The sequence below is a fragment of the Mus pahari genome, chromosome 10 (assembly GCF_900095145.1).
Source record: "Mus pahari chromosome 10, PAHARI_EIJ_v1.1, whole genome shotgun sequence".
Classification (NCBI taxonomy): domain Eukaryota; kingdom Metazoa; phylum Chordata; class Mammalia; order Rodentia; family Muridae; genus Mus; species Mus pahari.
The window spans coordinates 48,202,608-48,225,854 of record NC_034599.1 but is presented as its reverse complement, the minus strand read 5'-3'; the positions used below and the strand labels follow the sequence as shown (position 1 = coordinate 48,225,854).

Here is a 23,247-nt window from a genome sequence, read left to right as displayed (position 1 = left end):
TGTGAACATTCAGTTAAGGCCACCCAGTTGTTAAAACCAAGAGTAAGTGTGGTGGTTTGAATAAGAATGATTTCCATAGGCTCATATATTTGGAGTCACAGTTTCAAAACTTTGGAGTTTCAAAAGCCCATGCCAGGCGCAGAGTCGGTGTGTGTGTGTGTGTGTGTGTGTGTGTGTGTCCTGTGTCCTGCCTATGGATCAGAATGCAGCTCTTAGGTACTGCTCCAGTGTCCACTTGGATGCTGGCATGCCTTCCTTGTCACGATGATAATGGACTAAACCTGTGAAATTGTAAGCCAGCCCAGTTAAATGATGCTTCCTTCTATACAAGTTGCCCTGGTCACGGTGTCTCTTCACAGTAATAGTCCCGTGACTGACACAGTAATCATCTCAGGGGTTGGGTTTGTTTTGTTTTGTTTTGTTTGTTTTTGATACTTTGTTAGATAAATGGTGATTGATGTTTAGGATGCTCTCCAAAGGCACCTTTACAATGCCTATGTTTAAGTGCATTTTCTGTATTATGTAACTTGTTATTGAAAAATTTGCTTTAAAACATTTTGAGTCAACATGGTGGCATTTAACTGAAATTAGAGTATTCAGGAGTCAGGGGAATTATAAAATTGGGGCCAGTTTGATCTACAAAGTAATTCCCAGCCCCACTCTCCAAAATACATTTTAATTAAAAAAAAAAAAACACAATACAGGGGCTGGAGAGATGAGTCAGAGGATAAGAGCTCTGGCTGCTCTTCTGGAAGACTATCATTTGACGGTTTTTAGCACCCACGTGGAGGCTAACAACTGTCTAACATCTTTTTCTGGCTTCTTTGGTGCACAGACATACATACAAGCAAAACACTCATATAGATAAAATAAAAATTTAAAAATGTATAGAAAAAACACCATATATTTTATTAGGGCAGAAATCCAAGTTCTCTCATTGTTTATACATTTGCAGTAGGGACAGACCAAACAGATAATGGATTAACAAGAGGAAAACATGTTAATTCAGGGCACAGTCCCTGTGCCACTAAGCAGTGACTTAGAATGCTGCCTTACAGCCCATCTTCAATAGGAAACAGTCAATTTATGGAGAATTGATAGGAATGGAAAGTAGGATCTAATGCTGGGAAACTGGAAGATGAGTATACAAGGGCGGAAGATGATGAGGTGAGGCTTATTCGAAGATTCCTTTGTGTGACTTTTCCCAAGGAAACATGACTATGCAGTCTTGGCTGGCCTTGAACTTGTGATGCTCCTCCGGTCTTTATCTCCCGAGTGCTGTGATTTGACACCAAGTCTTGCTAGAGGGCTCATAAATGAGTAGTTTCCCAAAGCCAGAGAAATGCTACTTGACATTTCTTTGTAAACTGCCTTTATGTCAGTTTATGGAGGTCTTTTCTTCTTCTTCTTTTTTTTTTAAATAAAAATAGATATTTTTCATACAATATATTCTGATTACAGTTTCTTCTCTCCTTCTACTTAAACATTTGTTTTTTTCCCTGAGAGACAAAGCTTCTGATTTCCTGCTTGTGTGTACACATGCTATTAAGTTTGTCATTAATCAGGTTTGTCTACAGTTTAGCTAATTATATTTATATTATCATACAACTAATATTCAGGCCTCTTTTCCTCTTGGAAACTTTATAACAAAACAGTTAAAGCCTTAGCCTCTTCATCAAGCTTCTGGTAAACACCCCTCTACTTTCTTTTCTAAAGTTGATAAGAATTGTATTTAGTGTGTGTGTGTGTGTGTGTGTGTGTGTGTGCGCGTGTGCGTGTAAATCAGAGGACAACTTGTTAGACTCAGTTCTCTGCTTTTTTTTTTTTTTTTTTGCCATGTGAGCTCTGGGTTGAACCCAGGTCATCAGGCTTGGGGTTAAGTGCCTTTACCTTGTGAGTTGTCACACTGGCTCTCTATTTCTCTTCTTTATTATTTCAACAATAATGATAAAGGTGAATGGTTTTTTTTTTTCTTTTTTTTTGTCCCAAGAAAGGGTTTCTCTGTGTAGTCCTGTCTGTCCTGAAACTCACTCTGTAGACCAGGCTGGCCCCCGAACTCAGAAATCCACCTGCCTCTGCCTCCTGAGTGTTGGGATTAAAGGCCTGTGTCACCACTGCCTGGCCTGAATGGTTGTCATTTTGTTACAATTTACTTAGTAGTATGTGTCAGACTATTATTTTCAGAGGGTGAATAATATTTCCCTATATTCATGTACCACATCTATATCTTAATTTGTGAATGGAAAGTGAATAGCACCTGCTACAAGCATGGCCATTTAAGTATGTCTGAGGCTTTCCTTTCAACTTGTTTGGGTTTAATTCCAGAGGCAGAATTGTTGGATTACGGCCATTATCTCGTGATGTTTTGAGGAGACACACACACACACACACACACACACACACACACACTTTCATGTTTCTTCCTTTATTGAGCCTATCTATGATGTACTGAATGTACAGATAGCACACATGGTGGCCTTCCTCTCCGTTTTGAATTAGTGACTCTTAATTGGTGAACACCGTATAGAATTAGTATATTTGCGTGAATATGTAGAACCAAAAGGAGCCTTAACTTGTAAACTTCCAATCCAATTCTCCAATTGCATTGCTACAACCTGGGCCCTTTCCTCAATCCAATGTATGCTTGTAGAGGTTCTATGCAAACGTGTCATAAGCAAAAAGAGTTTACTTAAAAAGGGAAAACAATTCATTTGTTCAACATATTTTCGAAACAATTATTTTTAGTTTTAGCCATCGTTCTGTTTTCACAATGACATTTTAAGGTAAATTCAATCAGTTTGTGTCAGTACCCTTATTAACTGTGGATACATTCTGAAGAGCTGAGCATAAGACTCTGAAAGTCGTGAATGTCCTTTTTTATACCTAGAGACATATACCATAGTGGATGGAAATCAGTCACCAACTATCTTTCTGCCCTCTGGGTCGTAATGTGCAGAACGAAGACTACGATTACGACCCACATACTCTACAACGTGTAGCAGTGCACTCACGAATGTTGGGTACGCTTGAATCCAGAATAAACGAAAAGCAGTACTTTACGCTGAGTAGTATGACGTCACCATACTAGCCGTAAGCAGTGAACTCGCGCTGTTTCCGGAAGCCCTAAGCACCCTCCGAAGCAGTGGAGCACGCCCAGTTCCTCCAAGCACGCTTCTCCTGGCGTCTTAAGATCGCCCCGCCCTGCGGGAGCCAAATCACCAATCATCGTCCGCGCATTGCCTGTCGTCATTAATGTGTGCCCACTCCTCCCAGCTTGGGGGCGGGTTCCCGGCCTTGCGCGTGCGCCTCTGCGCCCTCTCCACACGCTGGTTTCGCGTCTTCCGTGCTGCCCCTGAGGGGAGAGGTGTCTCGCGTCAAGCGGCGTCGTGGGTCCTGACAGCCCCCCGCCATGGGCAAAACGATTGCTTCTGTGGGTCAGGGAACCCGACCCGACCCGGTGCGGAGCTTCAATCGCTGGAAGAAAAAACACAGCCACAGGCAGCACCAAAAGAAGGAGCGGAGGAAGCAACTGAAGAAGCCGGAATGGCAGGTCGAGCGCGAGGGGATCAGCCGCCTCATGCAAAACTACGAGAAGGTGAGGCGGGCTCGGGGCACGTTCGGCGGGGCTCTGGGGAGCGAGGGTGGGTGCAGCCCGGCGGTGTCGCCGCTGTGGTGGACTTAGGTCCACCAGGGTGGTGTGGGAAAGGGGCGGACCCGGCCAACGGGGCCTCACTCGTGGTCTGTTGGGTGTCGCTACCCAGGTCTGACTCTTCTGCTTTCCGCAGTGCTGGGAAAAGTGATAGAAATGCGGTGACAATCCGGGTAGGGACATGTGGTGCAGCAGTGGTGACAGAACAGAACGGCAATAGTAGTGACCGCTCTGGAAAGAACCTAGCGGATGGAGTGAGAGCCTTCAGTAGAGTGCTAGCCCAACATGCAGGAAGTCATGCAGGAAGTCCTGGGTTCAATCCCCAGCTCCACTTAAACCGGGCACATATTGAGCACTAAGGATGTGGAGGCAGGGGGATCAGAGGTGCAAAGTTATCCAAGGCTTTATGTATAGCAAGTTCGAGGTCAGTCAGTGATATGTGAAACTCGGTCTCAAAAATGAAATAAATAAGCTAAACTCTGAAGTGATGTAAGAAAACGCTGTTGTTCTTGGGAAATGTTTAAAATAATAGAAATATCTTTAAGTACTCTCCATATATTTTATATTCTTTGCCCCTATCTTGAGGTGTAGATGGATCTTAGTAGTCCATTTAATGGATAAGAACTGTAGAGTTTGGAGAGGATAAGAAAACTGGTCCTAATTTCCCACATCTAGTAGTGTGGAATTGGAACCTAGACCTGTGTCTGTTTCCACAGCTCTCGATCTTTACGTTGGGAATTGGCTCTGTCCCTTAGCATCATCCTTTGTTCTTTGCCTCATTGTCTTCATGGTTTTTACCAAGAATCACTAGAAAGACAATGGAATGTGTTTGTCTCTTCCTTGACATCCCCACCTTGTAGCCAGTGTTCTAGATGAGTACTTTCATGGTTAACAAGCTGACACGTTTTCCTGCCCTAGGTGTCTGCCCCTTAGGAATATTACTTCTACCCATCCTCTTAAAACACATATTTTTCAGCATTCATCTACCTCTCTCAGTTTTCCAGTAAATGCCACCTTTCTAGTTTGGGATTTAACAGGTAGAATCATCCCAGAATTAGAGTCATTACTTGCTATCTTGTAGCTTAAACATCAACAGCAACAGCAACAACAACAACAACAACAACAATGTGATAAACTGTTCAGAGTTGGTAACATTTAAGAATTAGTTGGGGTTTTGACTTCAGATAATTTGATTCGGATTTGGCTCACCAGCTCTATGACTTTGGTTACTTTTCTTACACTATTCACCCCCTCACCCCTTACTTTAAAAGGCTTAGTAAGGCCTCATAAGTTGTGAGGAATTAAGATAAAGTGTAGAAAACATTATTCACAATGCCTGCCATATAGAAAAAGGATCAATTAAAGAAGAGGCCATTATTAACAAATTGCTTTTGAATTTTGTTTTGTGACTAGAATTGCTTGGAGAATGTAGCCTTAGCTTATGCTTGGTTTACTCCTGTGGATCTGTGACTCCTTGTTTTGCTCTACCCAGAACTTTTCTGAGTTCATATCCTTATTTCAGCCTATGCTGAATATCTTAGTTAGGGTTTTACTGCTGTGAACAGACACTATGACCAAGGCAACTCTTATAAGGACAACATTTAATTGGGGCTGGCTTACAGGTTCAGAGGTTCAGTCCATTATCATCAAAGTGGGAACATGGCAGCATCCAGGCAGGCATGGTGCAGGAGGAGCTGAGAGTTCTGCATCTTCATCTGAAGGCTGCTAGGGGAATACTGACTTCCAGGCAGCTAGGATGAGGGACTTAAAGCCCATACTCACAGTGACACACCTACTCCAATAGGGCCACATCTTCTAATAGTGCTACTCCCTGTGCAAAGCTTATACAAACCATCACATTCCACTCCCTGGCCTCTATCGGCTTGTTAAAATGTATGAGTCTATGAGGACTTAGTCGTAACATAATAAAATTTGGTCCAATTTCCAAAGTCCCCATAGCTTATAGCAGTGTCAACAATGTAGTCCAAAGTTCAAGGTCTATTCTGAGATTCATCCAATCACTTAACTGTAATCCCCAAAGAAAGACAGGAAACCAGCTGGGCAAACTCCAAACCCTGGATCTCATGTCTGATGTCAAAGTGGTCTTTAGATCTCTAACTCCTTTTTCATCTATATTGATTTCAGTAAAGTTCTTTCTCCTGGGCTGGTTCCACTCTCTGTTAGCAGCTTTCCTCCACAGATATCCCATGACTCTGGCATTTTTAACTTGGGTCTCCAAGGCAACTTCAACTTAACAGCTTCTCATTCTAGTGTCTGGGATCAACACATGATATTCTGGACTCCTCCAAAGGGCTTGGGTTACATCTTCAGCTCTGCCCTCTATAGCATTCTAGGCTCTGGTTGACTCCATTCCATTGCTGCTGCTGTTCTTGGTGATCATCCCATGGTACTGGCGTCTCCAATACACAGGGGTCTTCTGCTGCAACTAGGTTTCATCAATAGCCTTTCAGAGGCTCTTTTCATGATGCCAAGTCTCAACTTTTCATGACCCCTTCAGTCCTTTGCTGTCAACTTCAGCTGAGGCTGCACCTTCACCAATGACTTTCCATGGCCTCTCACAGTGCCAAGCTTCAGTTGTGCTCCATGATCCCTTTATGCTTTCAAAATTGATGCCCCTGGGTGATTTCTTACACATTACCAAGTACAGCTATAGCATGAGGTACAACCTTGGCTATCTCTGGGACATAGCTTCTTTGTGTTCTCAGAAAACATTTCCCAGATTTCACTTCAGTGATGCTGGTCTCTTCTTAATCACTGTAAATTTCTTACCTCCAGCTAACTAACATCAGTCATCCCAATAGTCTCCTCATTTTGACTGTAAAGCCAGAGCCAAATGGGTGAAGCTGTTGAATTCTGTTTCCTGGGGCTTCAACATGGCTCCCTTGTTCTATTATAGTATCACCAGCTTTCTGTTTTCAATGAATTTATTCTCTGCCTAAGCATGGTCATGCTAGAATTTTCTCTGTAGACTGATTTTGAATTCAGAGATCTGCATGCCTATCTCCTAAGCACTGGGATTAAAGATGTGGTCCACTACTCTTGGATTTAAGTTTTTCTCTAGTTGGAACTTGTTCTGTATCAGGATGGTCTTGAACTCAGAGATCTGCTTGCCTTTGCCTTCTGGGATTAAAGGTTTGTACTACCATGCCTGGACCTGAATTTAGCAGGGTGGAATCTTGTCCCAAGGTTACCATTCCCTTAATTCATTTTAATATCCTTGAATACAAGATTCAGTTCCATTTTACTTCCTGGTGCCCCTTTAATACTCAAATGATATATTTTATATTTTTGTTTCCTAAGCTTGGTACACTTGTTCAAAATGCTCTTCATGAGATCTAACCAGAGAACAAAGTCTCTGCTGGGCTCTTTTGAGTTTTCCTTTGTCAATGCAATTAATATAAATCTCTTTACCTTAACCTCATGTAGACTTTTCAGATAAGGGCAAAAATCAGCCACATTCTTCACCAAAATACCACAAAACAGTCTCTAGGACACATACTGAAAATCTTCTTCACTGAAATCTCTTGGGCCAGGTCCGGTCTATACAGTTCAAATCACTCTCAGCAACAAAAGGCTTCCTTGGCAGCTAGGATGAGGGTCTTAAAGCCCACACTCATAGTGACACACCTATTCCAGTAGTGCCACTTCTTGACCAAAGTATGTGCAAACCATCACACTGAATGTCTTCATACTTGTGTTATAGGACACTATTAAGGCAAGAAGTCATTATCTTCTCTACTATACCTCAGCCTTCCTAAATGAGTAATCTAATTAATTTTCTGTTGTCTTTTTTTATGAGTAATCTAATGAATTTTCTGTTGTCTTTTTTTTAGGCAGCAAGACCACTCATGCTACCTTTGATAGTCTCTAAGTGTTATTCTCTTCCTTTTCCTCCAGCTTGAGGGTTCTAATCCTTGGCTTGTGACTGGTGACTGGCTGGGTCGTAGGAGAATATATGTGTGGGAGCATTTGTATTTTGGGAATGTGTGTTCAGCTCTTATCTGTTAGTGCCTATAAAACAAGTTTTGTAGTTCTAATATATAATAACACAGAGTAAGTATTTTCATTCCAAAAGTGAGCAGTGGAATCATAGCAATGAATGATTTGACAAAAGCAATACTAAACAGGACAAATGGCAAGCAGAGCTCCAGGTCTGACTGAAGGAATCATCTGGGCTCCAAAGGGCTTGGGTAGCTCCATCTCTGTGGCTTTTTTTTTTTTACCTGCAGTACACATGCCCTCTCTCCTGAGTTAGCTCCCTTTATGCCTGAACTTTTATCAGTGGATGCCCCATTGTCCAGTATTTTGTGGCTCCCATCATAACCTAGGCTTCATCATCACACATTCATGTGATGGCTCCTTAGGGCCTTCTTGCAGAGACTCTGACCTACTACACATTCACCTGGCCTTAGTGGGTCTCTAGAAGCTTAGCATTAGCCTCCATGACTCCCTGTGCCTGTAAGACTAATATCATGTGGATGGCATTGCCAAAATGCAAGGTCTGCTGTCAATTTGAGATATAGCCTGGCTTCTTTGGATTACACTTAGGTCAGCTTCTTTGTGTTGACCCCATGAGGCACTTCCTGGGTGGTTGGTCAGTGTAGTGGCATTCTCAGTTTAGGCCCTGTCTTTTCAAATGACTGCATTTTTCTTAGATAGAGACGTCAGTGAGAAAAGTCTTGCTCTTGAGGCTCCTTTTCCAGCAGGACACAGGGTTTCTCTTAATGGTGCCAGTCTTAACAATTTACAGTTGTTTTCTCAGAAACCATAGTACCTGAACTTTAAATTCCTTCTTTTTTCGCCAAGTGGAACAGTTTCCCTAACTGTCTGTTCACTTGTTACATGTGTTCACTGTAGACCTAGTTAAGAGCAGTAAGCTGTAACCAATACACTGACTGACTGCCTCCTACCCTGGCTTGAGATTTCCTTGACAAATTAATCCAATACTTTTGAATTTATCTTCTTTCATATTCTAAGGACATAGGCAGAATACAGTCAGATTCTTGGCCAGAATATGACATGGATAGTTTCTAGAGTAGATCTGGATAGTCTTTTTGTCCTTCTGAACCTCATGAACTATGGGCCGCTACTGTCTGCGTTTCTCTTGGCATTCTGAACTCTCCCCTGGATTTCTTATTAAGGTGTGTTTGTACGCTCTAAGACTTCTCTAGCTTGAAGTTCCATACTCTTCCAGTCCTCTTACAAACAAGTGCTGAAGGCATATGGATCACAGCATCAGGCATTCAGCAACAGCCCCAGTTCTTACCATTGTTCTGTATTAGTTACTTGTTTCATTGTCATGAGCCAGAGTACCTGACAGGAAGCTACTTAAAGAGGGAAGGATTTATGTGGTTCCAGTCTGTTTTGGCAGGGAGAAGATAGTAGCAGGAGTGTGAGATGGCTGGTCATGTTTTGTCCACAGATAGGGAACAGATGAATGCTGGTGCTGCCTACACTAAGGGGTCTTCCCTTAATTAACCCCACTTAGGAACCATGACATAGACATGCCTAAAAGTTTGTTTCCGGGGTGAATCTATATCCTTTCAAGTTGACAGTCACTATTACCTATCACACTTTGCTCTAGGTAATCTCTATTCTATGAAAGTAGCTCATTAGTTTCTGGTACCACAAGTAAGTAAGGAGGAACATATCTTAAGTTCTGCTTGGAAGAGTATCTGTGGGAACTAAAAAGGGGGTAGGGGGAAAGAAGGGGGAGGGAGGATAGCCCGATCCCAGCCAGAGTTCCTCCTATGCTCTGGGCAGGCAGACACGGGAGGGCTGCCAGACACTTTCCACTCAGCCCCACTTGACCCTGGGTGGGCATCTAAGCCACTGACCCCACTTGATGGGGGGTGGGGGATGGACAAGAGGTGGACAAGGGGCAGCCCCCAACCAGGGTCCTGGGGCGACACTCTGTAGCCCTGGGGTTATAGGAGAAAGGGCATGGGAGAGAGGTTCCCACACAGGTGAGAGTAAGCACATTGGGCCTTGATAAACAGAGACAGTCTGGTTTTAGAGCTTTATTGTAGAAAGGCAGGTGGAAAGAGAGAGAGACTGGCCAAGGCCAAGAGGAGAGGAAGGGGAAAGAGAGAGAAAGAAGAAAGGCTAGAGTAAGAGGGAGAGAGAGGAAGAGAGTGAGAGGAGAGAGGAGAGGAGAGTAAGGAGAGTAAGGGGAGTAAGAGGCGTAAGAGCAAGACAGTGAGGAGGGGCCAAGCAGCCTTTTTTATGGTATGCTGTTAGCTTTACTGTTGCTAGGTAACTGGGGAGGAGTGTAGCCTGAAGGTCAGAAGCTTGGGACATTCATTGCCTAAGTGACTACTAACCATGCTTCTCTCATGGGGGCTGAGGGGGCAGTAACTTCGACAGGAGTCAGGGTCCAGGAGACATGAGAGAACTCCTTCCATCCCATGTAGGTGAATTATCACCACTGGGTCCCAGGGTTCAACATCTAGCCTCAACTGGAAACCAAGCTGTCTGTACATAGCCCAGTGCCCCACAAGTATCTGCTAAATGAGTTTGCTCCATGGTACATCATGTTATTTGAATAAATGGCTTTTATTTAGAAGTGATGGTATGCTCCTAATTTTGTTATATGAAGGATGAGCTAGGCAGTAGGGGAAAAGTGGAGTTGTATTGTGAAACTAATGAGTCATCTAGCATTTCTTGACTTACCTGACATTATTTTCTTCTTATAATCTTTTTTCCCCAGATAAATGTAAATGAAATTACAAGATTTTCAGATTTCCCTTTGTCCAAAAAAACACTGAAAGGTAAGTATATATGGTCATTTTAAGATAGATTGTTAGATTTATTCATATATTTTCAGAATTAAAAAAAATGCACGTGTGTTCATGTATATGCTTGCCTGTGTATTTGCATGCCTGTGTGTGGAGGCTAGTTGATAGCTCAGGAAAACTTTTCATCTCTTTTAAGGCAGGGTTTCTCAGTGACTTGAAACTCACTAATTAGGCTGCATTGGCTGACCAGCAGGCCCCAAGAATCTTCCTGCTTTTCTCGCCTATTAGTCTAGTTTAACAGCACACAGAACTCATGTGTGGCATTTTTTGTAGGTTCTGAGGATTGACTCAGGTCTTCATACACGTTACTGATTGAGCTGTCTTTCTAGCGCCACACCTTTTAGAGAAGAGAAAGGTTAACAGAAAAAAAATAATCTTCTTTTGACATTTTTATCATGAAATACCATAAATACAAGGTTTGCTTTTTTGAAACAAGGTCTTGTTATGTAGTCCAGGATAGCCTTGAACTCCCTTTATAGTTCAGACTGTAAACTCAGTGATCCTGTTCCCAGGCACGTACCCTCTACCTATCTCTAAAATACTGAATTTTAACTTTTTATTTGTTTTATTTCTTTTTGGATTGGTTGAAAACAAGTTAAAAAGGACCAGGAAGCTCTGGACATTTTGAATGAAACTTGTTGATTCTATTAGTTAAACAGGAAAACAAACAAAAGTGTTTGACCCTTTGTGTTAGTTTTGTAGGGTAGACATAACAAACTAACAATCTTAAGCAGTAGAAAATTTCTTAGAATTGGTGTCTAGAAGTCCAAGGTTAAGATGCTGGCAGGAGTTGTTATAGGACTTTAAGGGCTGGGTCTGTGATATTCCTACCATCTTGACTTGAAGATAGCCTCTTTTTTTTTTTTTTTTTTTTTTTGGTTTTTTGAGACAGGGTTTCTCTGTATAGCCCTGGCTCTCCTGGAACTCACTCTGTAGACCAGGCTGGCCTTGAACTCAGAAATCCGCCTGCCTCTGCCTCCCGAGTGCTGGGATTAAAGGCATGAGCCACCACGCCTGGCTGGCCTCTTCTTTGTAGTGATCTTTTTGACAAAATTATGTATGTTTATTGTATACAATAGTATGACTTGAAATATGGATATAAATCAAGCTCATTAATGTACTTACCTTTCCTTCATAAGAACATTTAAGATCTACTCTGAGCAATTTTCAAGCATAAAAGCATAAATTCCTGTCTTGAAAAACCAAAAATAGCATAAATTATAATTAGCTATAGTTATTGTGATATTGTGATGTACAGTGTATCTTTTTTTTTTTTTTTTTTTTGGAGATAGGCCTCATATCCTCATATATTCCAGAGTGGCCTAAATGCTCCCATTGCTATGTAGCTGAGGATAACCTTGGGCTTCTGATCTTTCATTCTCTACATCCTAACTGCTGGCATCATAGGCATGTACCCAGGCATTAAATCCTGGGCTTCACCCATCTAAGTAAACACTCTACCAACTGAGTTGTCCCGACCCATAATATATATCCCCAGCCCACAATCTAGCTCTTGAACCTATTTTAACCTGTGTACCTTTGTGTTGAGGAACAGCTTTCTGTATCCCCACTTCCCCAGTTTCTGGTGACATTCTTTTTGTTTTAGGATTTATAAACATGAGATCAGGCTTGTTTCGTTTAGTATAATTCATTCTAGGTTTGTCCATGTTGTCACCATTCTGTATATTGTCTAAGTCCTCAAGCAAGCCTAGAAGCTTCTTGAACAGAAGAGCAAGTAGTCCAGCTTAAAACAAAACAAAACAAAACAATTAGTTTATTATTATTACTGGAGTGTGTGTTGGATGGGGTGTGAGTGATCATTCCTGTGGTGGTCAGAGAACAACTTCGTGAAGTCAGTCCTCTCCTTTCATTTGGTCCTGGGGATCAAACCCCAGTTGTCAGGCTCACAAAACAAGCGTTTCACCTGATAAGCCATCTCACGCACCCGTTGCCTGCAACATTGAAAGTTTGGAGTTATAGGCTTTTAGTTTTCAGGAGATAGGCCTCAGTGATTATGAGTTTGGAAGTCTAGCCTATGAGCCACCAGACCTTCAGAATTAAGTGAGCTACTCTTTGACTATTTGTGATTAGATATAGAAAAGAAGAACTTCTAGCCATCTGTTTGTGATGGGGACATACAGTCAAGCCTTTTTTTCTTTTTTTCCATGCTGCCAGGTTTGCAGGAAGCGCAGTACCGCTTGGTAACAGAGATACAGAAGCAAACCATAGGATTGGCTTTGCAAGGTAAAGATGTGCTTGGAGCTGCCAAAACTGGATCTGGCAAGACTTTGGCTTTTCTTGTTCCAGTAAGTACATTTGTTTTGGATCAGAGNCTCTATTATATGATTTTATGACATTCTATACCTACAATAAAACAGACAGTTATGTAGATAGTTGTTTCATGTTGGAGTTCTTGGCAAGACAGGAGCCACGTCTATTGAGTTCTTTGCCTGATCTCACTCTCCTTAGCTCATGGNAGGCACTCAGTAACTTCCTTTGGTGAATGAGTCAGTATGCTCTATAAGCTATTGCATNCTGAAGGAGGTGGATATGCCGTGTGGTCGTGTGGAAGGGTCTTCTTCTGTCTTTGTGCTTGGGTTATTCCATTTGATGTAATTCCCAGGAGACCTGGTGGGGAAAGCTGTTTCTGCTTTCAGTCTTGCAAGCTTGCTGGTGGTTTTGGTAGTTGCCATTTGCCTAGGATGAGACTGAAATATAGTCATGTTGTGAGAATTCTTTCCCCAGGGAGATGCAAGCAAATGTATACTCCCACCTTACAGATATTACCAAGAAAACAAAGTCTGATTCCACTGAAGTTCAATGTTGGGAGCCAGTGAATTTATTGGGTTTTCTTAAAGAACATGAGTGACAGGTTACTTCAACAGGATGGATAACTCCAAAGTAACTGGGCCATTGGGAAGTCATCCCAGCATGGCTTATGATATTCCCATAGCTGCACTGACAGCTTCCCTTCAGTTAGTCCATTACATCTCTATACTCTAGTACCTCTTGAGACACTGAGGTCATATACAGTTAGGGAAGATGATGTACAGATGACTGGGAGGTTCAAGAGAGAGTGACCAGAATCTCAAGTGGGGGTCTAGTGAATATCCCATTCTCTGCTATAAGGAACATCCAAAACAAAAACAAAAACAAAAAATAAAAAACAATCCCAGTGGTGGGGGTCTCTTGGCAGTAGCTGATGAACATGATTGTTAATCTTGCGTACAAAAGGGGATTTGGGTATTGAGAAATTTCTGGAACACTGGCAGCTGTCTTTTACAGTAGTAGGCAGTAGAGCTCTTAGAAATTCACTTACATCACAGTTGCTTAGTTGGTTTTCTAATTTGGTTCCTACAAAAACAGCTGGCCCTGAGAGAAAGCAAATCATTTGTTTCAGATGCCTCAAAACTAGTTTACTCTTAAATCCTAGTTGTTGTTATTATAGCATTATTTTTTTACATATAGGGAATTCAATCACTGTAAAACTATAACAGCTATACAGATTCTAATGTGGTTTCTGTTTAGAAAATAACTTTCTTGTCCCTGTTTCAGAGGTCTGGGTTATACATGTCCTTCAATAGCTGGTCTCCTGATTTTTTTGACTCTGACATCAAATGAGTTGCCTTAGGGCTTCTCTTTCCCCTCTGAATTGGAGTTGGATGCTTCTGTTAGTTATAAGAAAATGTCTCTTTCAGATTGGATAAAAATTGTGAGAGGAATGCCTTTTGTTTGATGATGTATTTGATTTGAAGGGAAAGGTTGAGACTTTAGTCAAAGTGAAGATTTGTTTCTAAGAGATTATTAAATACAATTTTGTCTCATCTTCAAGGTGTTGGAAGCCTTATACCGCCTGCAGTGGACTTCAACAGATGGCCTGGGAGTTCTGATAATATCACCTACTCGAGAACTGGCCTATCAGACATTTGAGGTTCTACGTAAAGTAGGGAAGAATCATGATTTTTCAGCTGGTCTCATCATTGGTGGAAAGGTTCGTTCCTCAGTGTGTGGTGTGTGTCTTCTCTATAGGTCCAGAAAGTCCACTCTTGTCAGCATCTGAGTTCATGAGGCTTTCAGACAGATGGACAGGCTATCTAGAGCAAACCTATTTGTTTGCATGCTTTGGGAAAGAGAACATTTCAGTATGTGGACATAGTACCTTTTTTTTTTTTTTTTCGAGACAGGGTTTCTCTGTGTAGCCCTGGCTGTCCTGGAGCTCACTCTGTAGACCAGGCTGGCGTGTGCCACCAACACCTGGCTGACATAGTACCTTTTAATAAAATGTCAAAGAGGCTGAATAATTAAAAAAAACACTGCTGTGTCAATATCACATGAAAGGAAGATGATTGCTTTGAGGAATGTGTATTTAATTATAGTATATGGTAAAACCTGGCCAACTTTTGTTGACTTTTTAGATGGTTGTATCTGCTAAGGTCATTTCTGGGCTGTGAGGATAAGTAGTTCTTGAATTTTTATGTAGATGTATACAAGCAAGGAAGAGGTAGTATCAAACACTACTTTTGTACCCTTTAACATTTAATAGCATCTGGTGGTTCTTGTCTCAGGGTGAGAACCTGTAAACTGTAGGGCTTTCTTAGCTCCCCCCACCCCAGTAAAATACGGAAGTTGTATAGGAGAGCCTGTTCAGTGCCTCTAGTCCTGACTTAAAGAGTTGTAGTAATTGCAATTTTTAAGACCGTTTACTGACTTAGTAGGAAATTAAGTCTTGTTGCAGTCATTTGTTAGTTTTTCCTAGCCTCAGAGTCCTGGGTATGATGAGCTCTGAGTTTCTTTTTTTTTTCAGTATTTTTTTTTTTATTCATTTTACATCCAGATTACAGTCCTCCCCCCCCCCCCATACAAGTGGCTTTTATAGTTGTTCATAGTCTGCTGTAAGGCATGTATGTGTAACCAAAGACACAACTGATTGCAGGATCTGAAACATGAAGCTGAGAGGATCAACAACATAAACATACTCGTTTGCACACCAGGTCGACTTCTTCAACACATGGATGAAACAATATGTTTTCATGCCACCAATCTTCAGATGTTAGGTGGGTATTGTGATTTCTGTTACAAAACAAAACAATAACCAACCAGCAAACCAACAAAAAAACCCCAAACCCAGCTCATTCCCAAGAAAGCTCTTCCGGGCTTTAATGTCAGCAATGCTGTATTAGATAACATGATGAAAACAGTCTTAATTTGTACTTTTATTTTGGCATTTGGGCTCTGAAACTAAGAAGAGTATAAGATTGCTATTTTTTCTTCAATCTATAGGGAACCTTTTGGGAATCCAGTGTATTTAGCTAGGTACTTGAGTGTTAGGCATTGACAAGTTTTTTTTCTTTTTTCTTTCTGGTACATGTGGGTGTGCATGTCATGTATGTGTGTTCACACCTGTGTGGGAATGCATGGAGTCCTGAGATTGATGGCAGGTGTCTGCTTTATTGCTTTCCGCTTTATTTACTGAGGCAGTGTCTTTTGGTGAACATAGAGCATACCAGATTGGCAAGTAGAGCTGACCAGATTACCTGGGCTCTGCCTCTCTTGTGAGTGCTGGGACTTTGCCTTTGTGTGGGTGCTGAAGATCCGAACTCTGGTCCTTATGCTTGTTGCATGGCAAGTGCTTATCTACTGAGCCGTCTCCCTAGTCAAATTGCCATTTGGTTTAATTTAATAAACTTCTGTATTGCAGCAAAGGCTAGTTCTTGGGAATTTAATGGCTTTTCATTTTTGACTGCTTTTGTATTTTGAGAAAAGTTACAGTGGTAGAGTTTCTCTATTGTCCTTCACTCAGATGCCCTTAGTTTTAAATTTGCACATAACTGTGATTTGTTACTACTAAGAGATTAACAACGTACTGTGTAATTTTAACAAAAAACAGGTTTTATTTGTTTAGATTTGATCAATTTTCCATTATATTACTTTTTTTTTTTTTTTTTTTAAATTGTGATTCTGAGATTTCAGCGTAGCACCTTGCACATGTAACATGCAAATGTTAGGCAATTGAGCTGCTACTGAACTGTTACCCTTAGCTTAGCCAGTGTCCTTTTCTGCTTTAGGATTCTAAGCAGTACACTAAATTGCATTTATCCTAATATATTATTTAAATATTATAGAGCAACTTGCACTTTTCTTTTTGCAGTTCTTGATGAGGCAGATAGAATCTTGGACATGGGCTTTGCTGATACCATGAATGCTATTATTGAAAATCTTCCCAAGAAACGCCAGACCTTACTGTTCTCAGCCACACAGACCAAATCTGTAAAGGACCTTGCGCGCTTGAGTTTGAAAGACCCTGAGTATGTCTGGGTTCATGAGAAAGCAAAATACAGGTAGGGATTCTCTCTTCCTGAACCATTTTCTTAGTTCAAGAATTGATATTCTAAATTTTAATTTTTTTTTTATAATATGTCTTTTGTTATTAGATACACAGAACATACTACTAATAGCTATTACAATTACTTAAATTCTGCATGTATGTTTAAGTATGAGAATATTTTAATGTAACATTTCTGAAAATGGGGTCTGGAGAATAAACATCTTTTGATAAGATGTTAATAACCACTTCCATCATAAATAAGAGAGAGAAGATTAGTTTTTGGATGATAGTAGCAATACTGAGTCAAAGTCAAACGTTGTCGGTAGTTGTCTGGGTTTTATTAGCGATGTCTGTGTAGGCAAACACAGAATTCATGGATTTGATGCAGAAAATAGTTTTAGCACTGGATGTTCCAATGCAGTTTATTAAAAGAGATGTATAATATAGATTTTCAGTATGAGGTTAAGAGAAGGAGGCATCCAGGAAAAATAAGATATTAAAGTGTGGCTTTATGTGGTTAATTGGGCTTCTTGAAGGAGAGTAGCACTTCATTGTCTATACGATTTGGGTGATTTTTGAATTTATTGTCTTCAAAGAGTTTCCAAGGAATTTAATGAGGTCTCAGGTATTTCCTAAGGTAGTGACAGGGACAGAGACATAACTATAACTCCTCACTGCCACTGGCACTAATCAAAAGAGTTCCTTTTCTAATTAGGACCTCCATACCTCACAGAAGGGAATTTTAGGATAAGCTGACAACGACACAGGTTTTTTTTTTTTTTTTTAAAGCTACTTTAAAAACCTTAGCTCTTAAGCAAATGGGTTAATTGGGAGATGCCCAGTGTAATCATAAGAAACACCCAACACGGATTGGGCTTCCCAAGGGAGAGTCATATCTCACTGTTAGTAGTTATGTATATCTGTGCTTTCCAAGTTAAAGTGCTCAGAGAGTATAATTTACAATAAGGCTTATAGCAGTGGTTCTCAACCTTTCTACTTCTGTGACTCTTTAATACAGTTCCTCATGTTGTGGTGACTCCGACCATAAAATTATTTTTGTTGCTACTTCATAACTGTAATTTTCTACTGTTTAAATCACAATGTAAATATCTAATATGCAAGGTAACTGATATGCAACCCCTGTAAAAGGTTTGTTTGACACCTACAGGGGTTTAGGGAGACTAAGAAGTTTTTTTTTTTTAATTTTTTTTGTAAACAGAGTTGTTATGTGGCTTTATAGGGCTGTCGTTTAAGTCTAGGAATGAGAGAGGAGTGCTGGGGGTGGGGGTGGGGGTGTCGCTGGAAGTGCCACAGCTGGCAGGGAGATGAACTGCAAGAGGCAAGAAGTCGGTCCAACCTAACTTAGCTGATACTAGTTCAAACTTCTAGAGAATCTTAAACTAGGTGGTTTATTGTAAGCACAGTACAATTTTGGAAAAAAGCTTCCTGATGTAATACAATCCCTGGTGCAAGAGGGTGCCTACTTCCATTGAAACTTAACTCAAAGTATATGTGACCATGAAGCTGGGCGCTGTAGCTTAAGGGCTTAGGATCTGATGTGGTCTCTGACCAAGACCTAGATAATGTAGAGGTAGGTCAGCATGCTATAAAGTACATGTGTTGTCTCCCCTAATGATGGATTACACTGACTGAGAAACAAAGCTAACAATAAAAGTATAGGGAGGGAGAGTCTGGGATAAACATTCTGGGGGATTTGGGTGAGGTCTGGCCATACAGATAACAAAGGTCACCAGGTCATTAACAACATCTACTCCTAGCCTTCTGGGTGGAAAAGAAGGCTACTCCTTTCCTCCTTTGAGGAGACAACCTTGTGTGACTAACATTCCTGGTTTCCCTGGTGATCTGTGGGTGCAAGGACAATAGTGTTCCCAACAGTTCTAAGAAATATAGTTATAGATCATCTTGACTTTAAGTAAGTATGCACACATTTATTTGTGTGTGTGTGTGTGTGTGTGTGTGTGTGTGTGTGTGTATGTGTGTCTGTCTATCTGTGTGTTTAGGTGTGTGGATGTCATGGTGTGCATATGGATGTCAGGACAATTTTGGTTGTACCTTGTTTGAAACAAAGTCCTCTTAATTATTTTTTGATGCTATACCTGGCTAGTTGACCTGCAAGCTTCTGAGAATTCATTGTCTCTGCTTTACATCTTGTTGTAGGAGCACTAGGGTTATATATGTGGTTCAGAACTCAGGTTCTCATGCAATACAGTGAATGCTTTTAATTAATGAGCCATCTTTTAGTCTAGTAAGTACAGTTAATTTTCTCTTCGACATTTTTGACCAAGGTATCTTTTGTGAAGTATTTATTATTTTTGTCTAAGTAAGCATGATTATTTTGTCTTTGACAAGATAGCATTGGGACAACATGTATTGTTAGGCAGTTTGGGCTTTATCAGTGGTGTTTGAAGGTTTGAAGTGCTGAGAATTGAACCCAGGGCCTTGCATGTGCCCTGCAAGTGTTCTTCCACTGAGCTATACCCTTAGTCCTGAAAATTTTAGTGCTGAAATTACTTTATTATCATATACAGATAGTGTAGATAGTACAGATAATAATAAAATGAACTATATACAAGTACCTTTTATCCATTTACTTATTATAGAACATCCTGATTGATTCCAAATTGTAGTGGTTGGGAATAAAATTGCTAAACATCTGAGTGCAGGGTTTTTTTTTTTTTTTGGTGTGTGTGTACACTGATTTTTCAGTTTTTTGGATAAATGCCAGAGAGTATGATTGCTGGACTAGATGACAAGAATGGTTTGGGAAGGAAAGTGTCTTCAAAAGTGGCTGTATCATTTCTCAAAATCTGATATTGGAGGCTCTTAAGTGTATAGTGGAGTGTATAGTTGTATTATGTCTTAAATTGGAATTTTCCTTATAAGCAGCAATGGCAAGCATCTTGTATGCTTATTTGATGTGGAATATCTTTTATGTTCATTTTTCATCTGAATATTTGGGCAGCTGACTGTTTTGTTCTTTTCTCCCTAAGTTGGGGATTTGTGTTTTCCCAAGTGTTATGGAGAACAGTTGTCTATTGAACGCTGAGTTTGCAAAATTCTTTTTACATCCTTTGGCTTTCCTTTTCCTTTTTTAACATAAGTGTTTATCATGAATTAGAGAATTTAAATGTTAACAAATCTTATTTTACTATTTCTCTCTTTTGGTATCTGAAAGTATTTGACTTAGTTTTTGAATTATCTGCCCCTTTTCCTGAAAACAATGTGGCTACACTTGGTTGTGCAAGCATATGCATATATAGTCTTTATCACCAGTCTCACAGGCATTGAACTGTTCTTTACCTATTCCAGAGGTCACTTCAGAGTGATATATGAATATATTACTTTTTTTTTATAGTTGCATAATACCTTGTGGTGTGTTTAATAGTTCATGCCACAGGTTCATTAGTAATAGAGGTTTGGGTTGATTTCTTTTTTAATTACGTGGTTCTGAATGATGCCATATATATATGTGTGTGTATGTGTGTGTGTGTGTGTGTGTGTGTGTGTGTGTATATATATATATATATATATATATATATAAAATTTGTTTATTCATAACTTCATATGTATATATATATATATACATTATAATATAGTCATATTTGCATTACTCTCTCTTATCCCCTCTTTCCACCCATTGAACCTTTTCTTCCTAACAAGACCCTCTTCCTGTCATGTCTACAGTAAGTTCTTTATGCCTGTTAGATGTGTGCTCACTACGGGCCAGTTATTCCTTTTCCTAGCCATTTCTTCATACCTTTGTGCCTTAACCCATCTTAATGTTGGATGAATTTGAAGTAAATTGCAGATAACCTTAGACTTTCTCATAAATCCTTCAGCATACATGATCACTAATGTGAGTTCAATATTTATGCATGTTCTTATTTGTAAAACTTTACATGAAATATACATATTGTAAGTCTAGATTGGTTAGATGAATGTTTGTATTTTTCTAATCTCAAACCCTAGTAAAGTTGTAGGCATTAACTACCAGCCCAGCAAAGTTTTCCCATGCGGCTTCTCACAGATGGTGGTCATTACCTTCTTTCTGTGGTTGACTCTTGCTTGATCTTGTACTAGTATGTGTGTGTTTCATATAACTTCTAAAGGATTTTGAATATATTCAGCCATGATGAACTTCCTTTATAGGGGACAACAGAGAAAAATGTGTATGTGTACCAGAAACTGGGAGAATGAACCACTGATAAGTTTCTTTTTTTAGTTTTGATTTCAAAGCATCAATATGCCATTGTTAAAGGAATTTGTTTTTCTTGATTCTACAAGCACCCCTGCTACATTGGAACAGAACTATATAATTTGTGAGCTGCACCAAAAAATAAGTGTGCTGTTTTCCTTTTTGAGAAGCCACCTGAAGAAGAAGAGTATTGTGTTTTTCTCCAGTTGTAAAGAGGTATTAATTTTTTTAATTGTTCTTTTTGAATGCGTTTGTATTGGATCACTGTCCTTGAGTTGTCAGATTTCTAATGACTCCCTGTTCTGCGCAGTGCTAGGAGACAGAGCTGTAAAGATTGATAATCCTGTGTTTTTGTTGGAAAAGAAATCATGACTGAAACTTAAAGCCTACTGAAGGTAGAGCCCTTGCTGTCCTTTGCTCAGCACTGTTTTAGATGTTGGTGATTCTGGCAATATAGTACTCTCCACCAGGAGTATTGGTAGAGGAACCTAGCTAGGCCAAACTGAGACTTCCATGATGGAGCAGTTCTCTTTCTCTCCAAGTACATGGAACTGAATATTTCTTTTTTTTTTTTTTTCTGTGCCTCAAGCTTTTGTTCATGCTTATTTCCTTTTGGAATGCTTGCTGTCTATACCTTTATCCTGACTCCGGGTTAAGTCGTTGGTGTTTTTAAGGAAAATTTAAATTGTTTTACATGAAAGTCTTTTTAGAATCCTTTTAGGACCAGTTGTTCCTTTAAAAAAAAATCCTTCTGTAATATTTTGTCTATATCCTTACTGAGTTAATAAATAATTGATGAATACTAGCCCTGTACTAGGAATAAGGGATTCAGAGAAATATAAGGATATTTATTTCTCTCTTAAGGAAAGGAGATCATGGTTGATTTATATACTATGTTCTCTGTGTATTTAAGATTCCTGATGATAGACTTACAATAAACTCTAGATTTATTGCCCTTTGTCTTAGTTAGGGTTTTACTGCTGTGAGCAGACACTATGACCAAGACAAGTCTTATAAAAAACAACATTTAATTGGGACTGGCTTACAGGCTCAGAGGTTCAGCCCATTATCATCAAGGTGAGAACATGGCAGTATCCAGGCAGGCATGGCACAGGCAGAGCTGAAAGTTCCATGTCTTCATCCAAAGGCTGCTAGTGGAAGACTGACTTCCAGGCAACTAGGGTGAGGATCTTAAGCCCACACTCACAGTGACACACCTACTCCAACAAGGCCACACCTCCAAATGGTGCCACTCCCTTGCCCAAGAGTATACAAACCCATCACATCCTTTTTCTAGCTTAGCATGTTAAGTATGCAGGTGAGTTTCTTTCTACCTTGTGGTAAGGTAAGAGGTGGTTTGTTTCTGTTGTCTACTGAAGCCTATAATTTTTCTGTGGAAAGAATGATTTCAGATATTAGTATTTCTCTCAAGAGTTTTATACTTCTTAGGGAGGAGTTGGATTTGTTAGTAGAAAATAAGAAATAATGTACAGAGTTGTTCATATTCCAGCTCCCTGCTTTTCTTCTTGCCATAATTGTTTGCCTATGCTTGCCTTTCAGTGTGTTAGACTTTACCACAGAGCAGAATGCTTGACAGATTTACCTTAAGGGAAGACTTCAGCTTATGATTTTAGAGGTTTCAGTCTGTCATGGTGGTATGTGTATGACTGAGCAGAGCAGCTCATGTCATGATGGCCAGAGAGCAGAGAGAGAAGGCCTGCTCTAGTTGCCCCCACATTCAGTCCCCTGCCTCTTAGCCAGTCCTTTTTGGAAAAGCCCTCATAGATGTATCCAATGGATATACAATGTTTCTTGTTAGCCTTCTCCCGTTAATCAAATTGATAATCAAGATCTACTATCACAGTGACCAATCCTGTGTGTTCTAAGCTTTGTCTTCATCTGCAAAGTATCTTTGCTGTATATATATATATATATATATATATATAGCAAATGTCCCGTTGTCTTGCCCATTTTTCTCTCTCTACTGTTGATAATTGCCCATACTGAGAATGAAAAGCAGACCCAATGCGCCTGCCTTTCCGTTCTTCACAACAATGCCTTCTAAAGACTTTCTTTACTAGTTGAATCTACTTCTTTTCCTGTTCTTTACCTTCAATTCAGTTAGGTCTTAAAGGATACAGATTTCCACTTAGTGCTTAGTTATTAGTTCTTCCTTGTCCTATCAGAAGCCCCCAGCCCCCTCACTTAATCTTGACTTTATATTCATTAACCTGTCTTT

General features: G+C 40.1%; 1 protein-coding gene across 1 annotated transcript in view; it reads left to right on the top strand.

Annotated features, from left to right (window-relative positions):
* Positions 1-3,314: 3,314 nt before the first annotated feature.
* Positions 3,315-23,247, top strand: part of Ddx10 (DEAD-box helicase 10) — a 147,362-nt gene continuing 127,429 nt past the window's right edge. Inside the window, exons 1-7 of the mRNA XM_021206835.2 lie at positions 3,315-3,595; positions 10,380-10,440; positions 12,643-12,773; positions 14,300-14,458; positions 15,401-15,521; positions 16,616-16,805; positions 21,098-21,224. Coding sequence (XP_021062494.1) covers positions 3,410-3,595; positions 10,380-10,440; positions 12,643-12,773; positions 14,300-14,458; positions 15,401-15,521; positions 16,616-16,805; positions 21,098-21,224 — 975 coding nt within the window. The 5' untranslated portion in view covers positions 3,315-3,409. The remainder of the gene's footprint in view (positions 3,596-10,379; positions 10,441-12,642; positions 12,774-14,299; positions 14,459-15,400; positions 15,522-16,615; positions 16,806-21,097; positions 21,225-23,247) is intronic.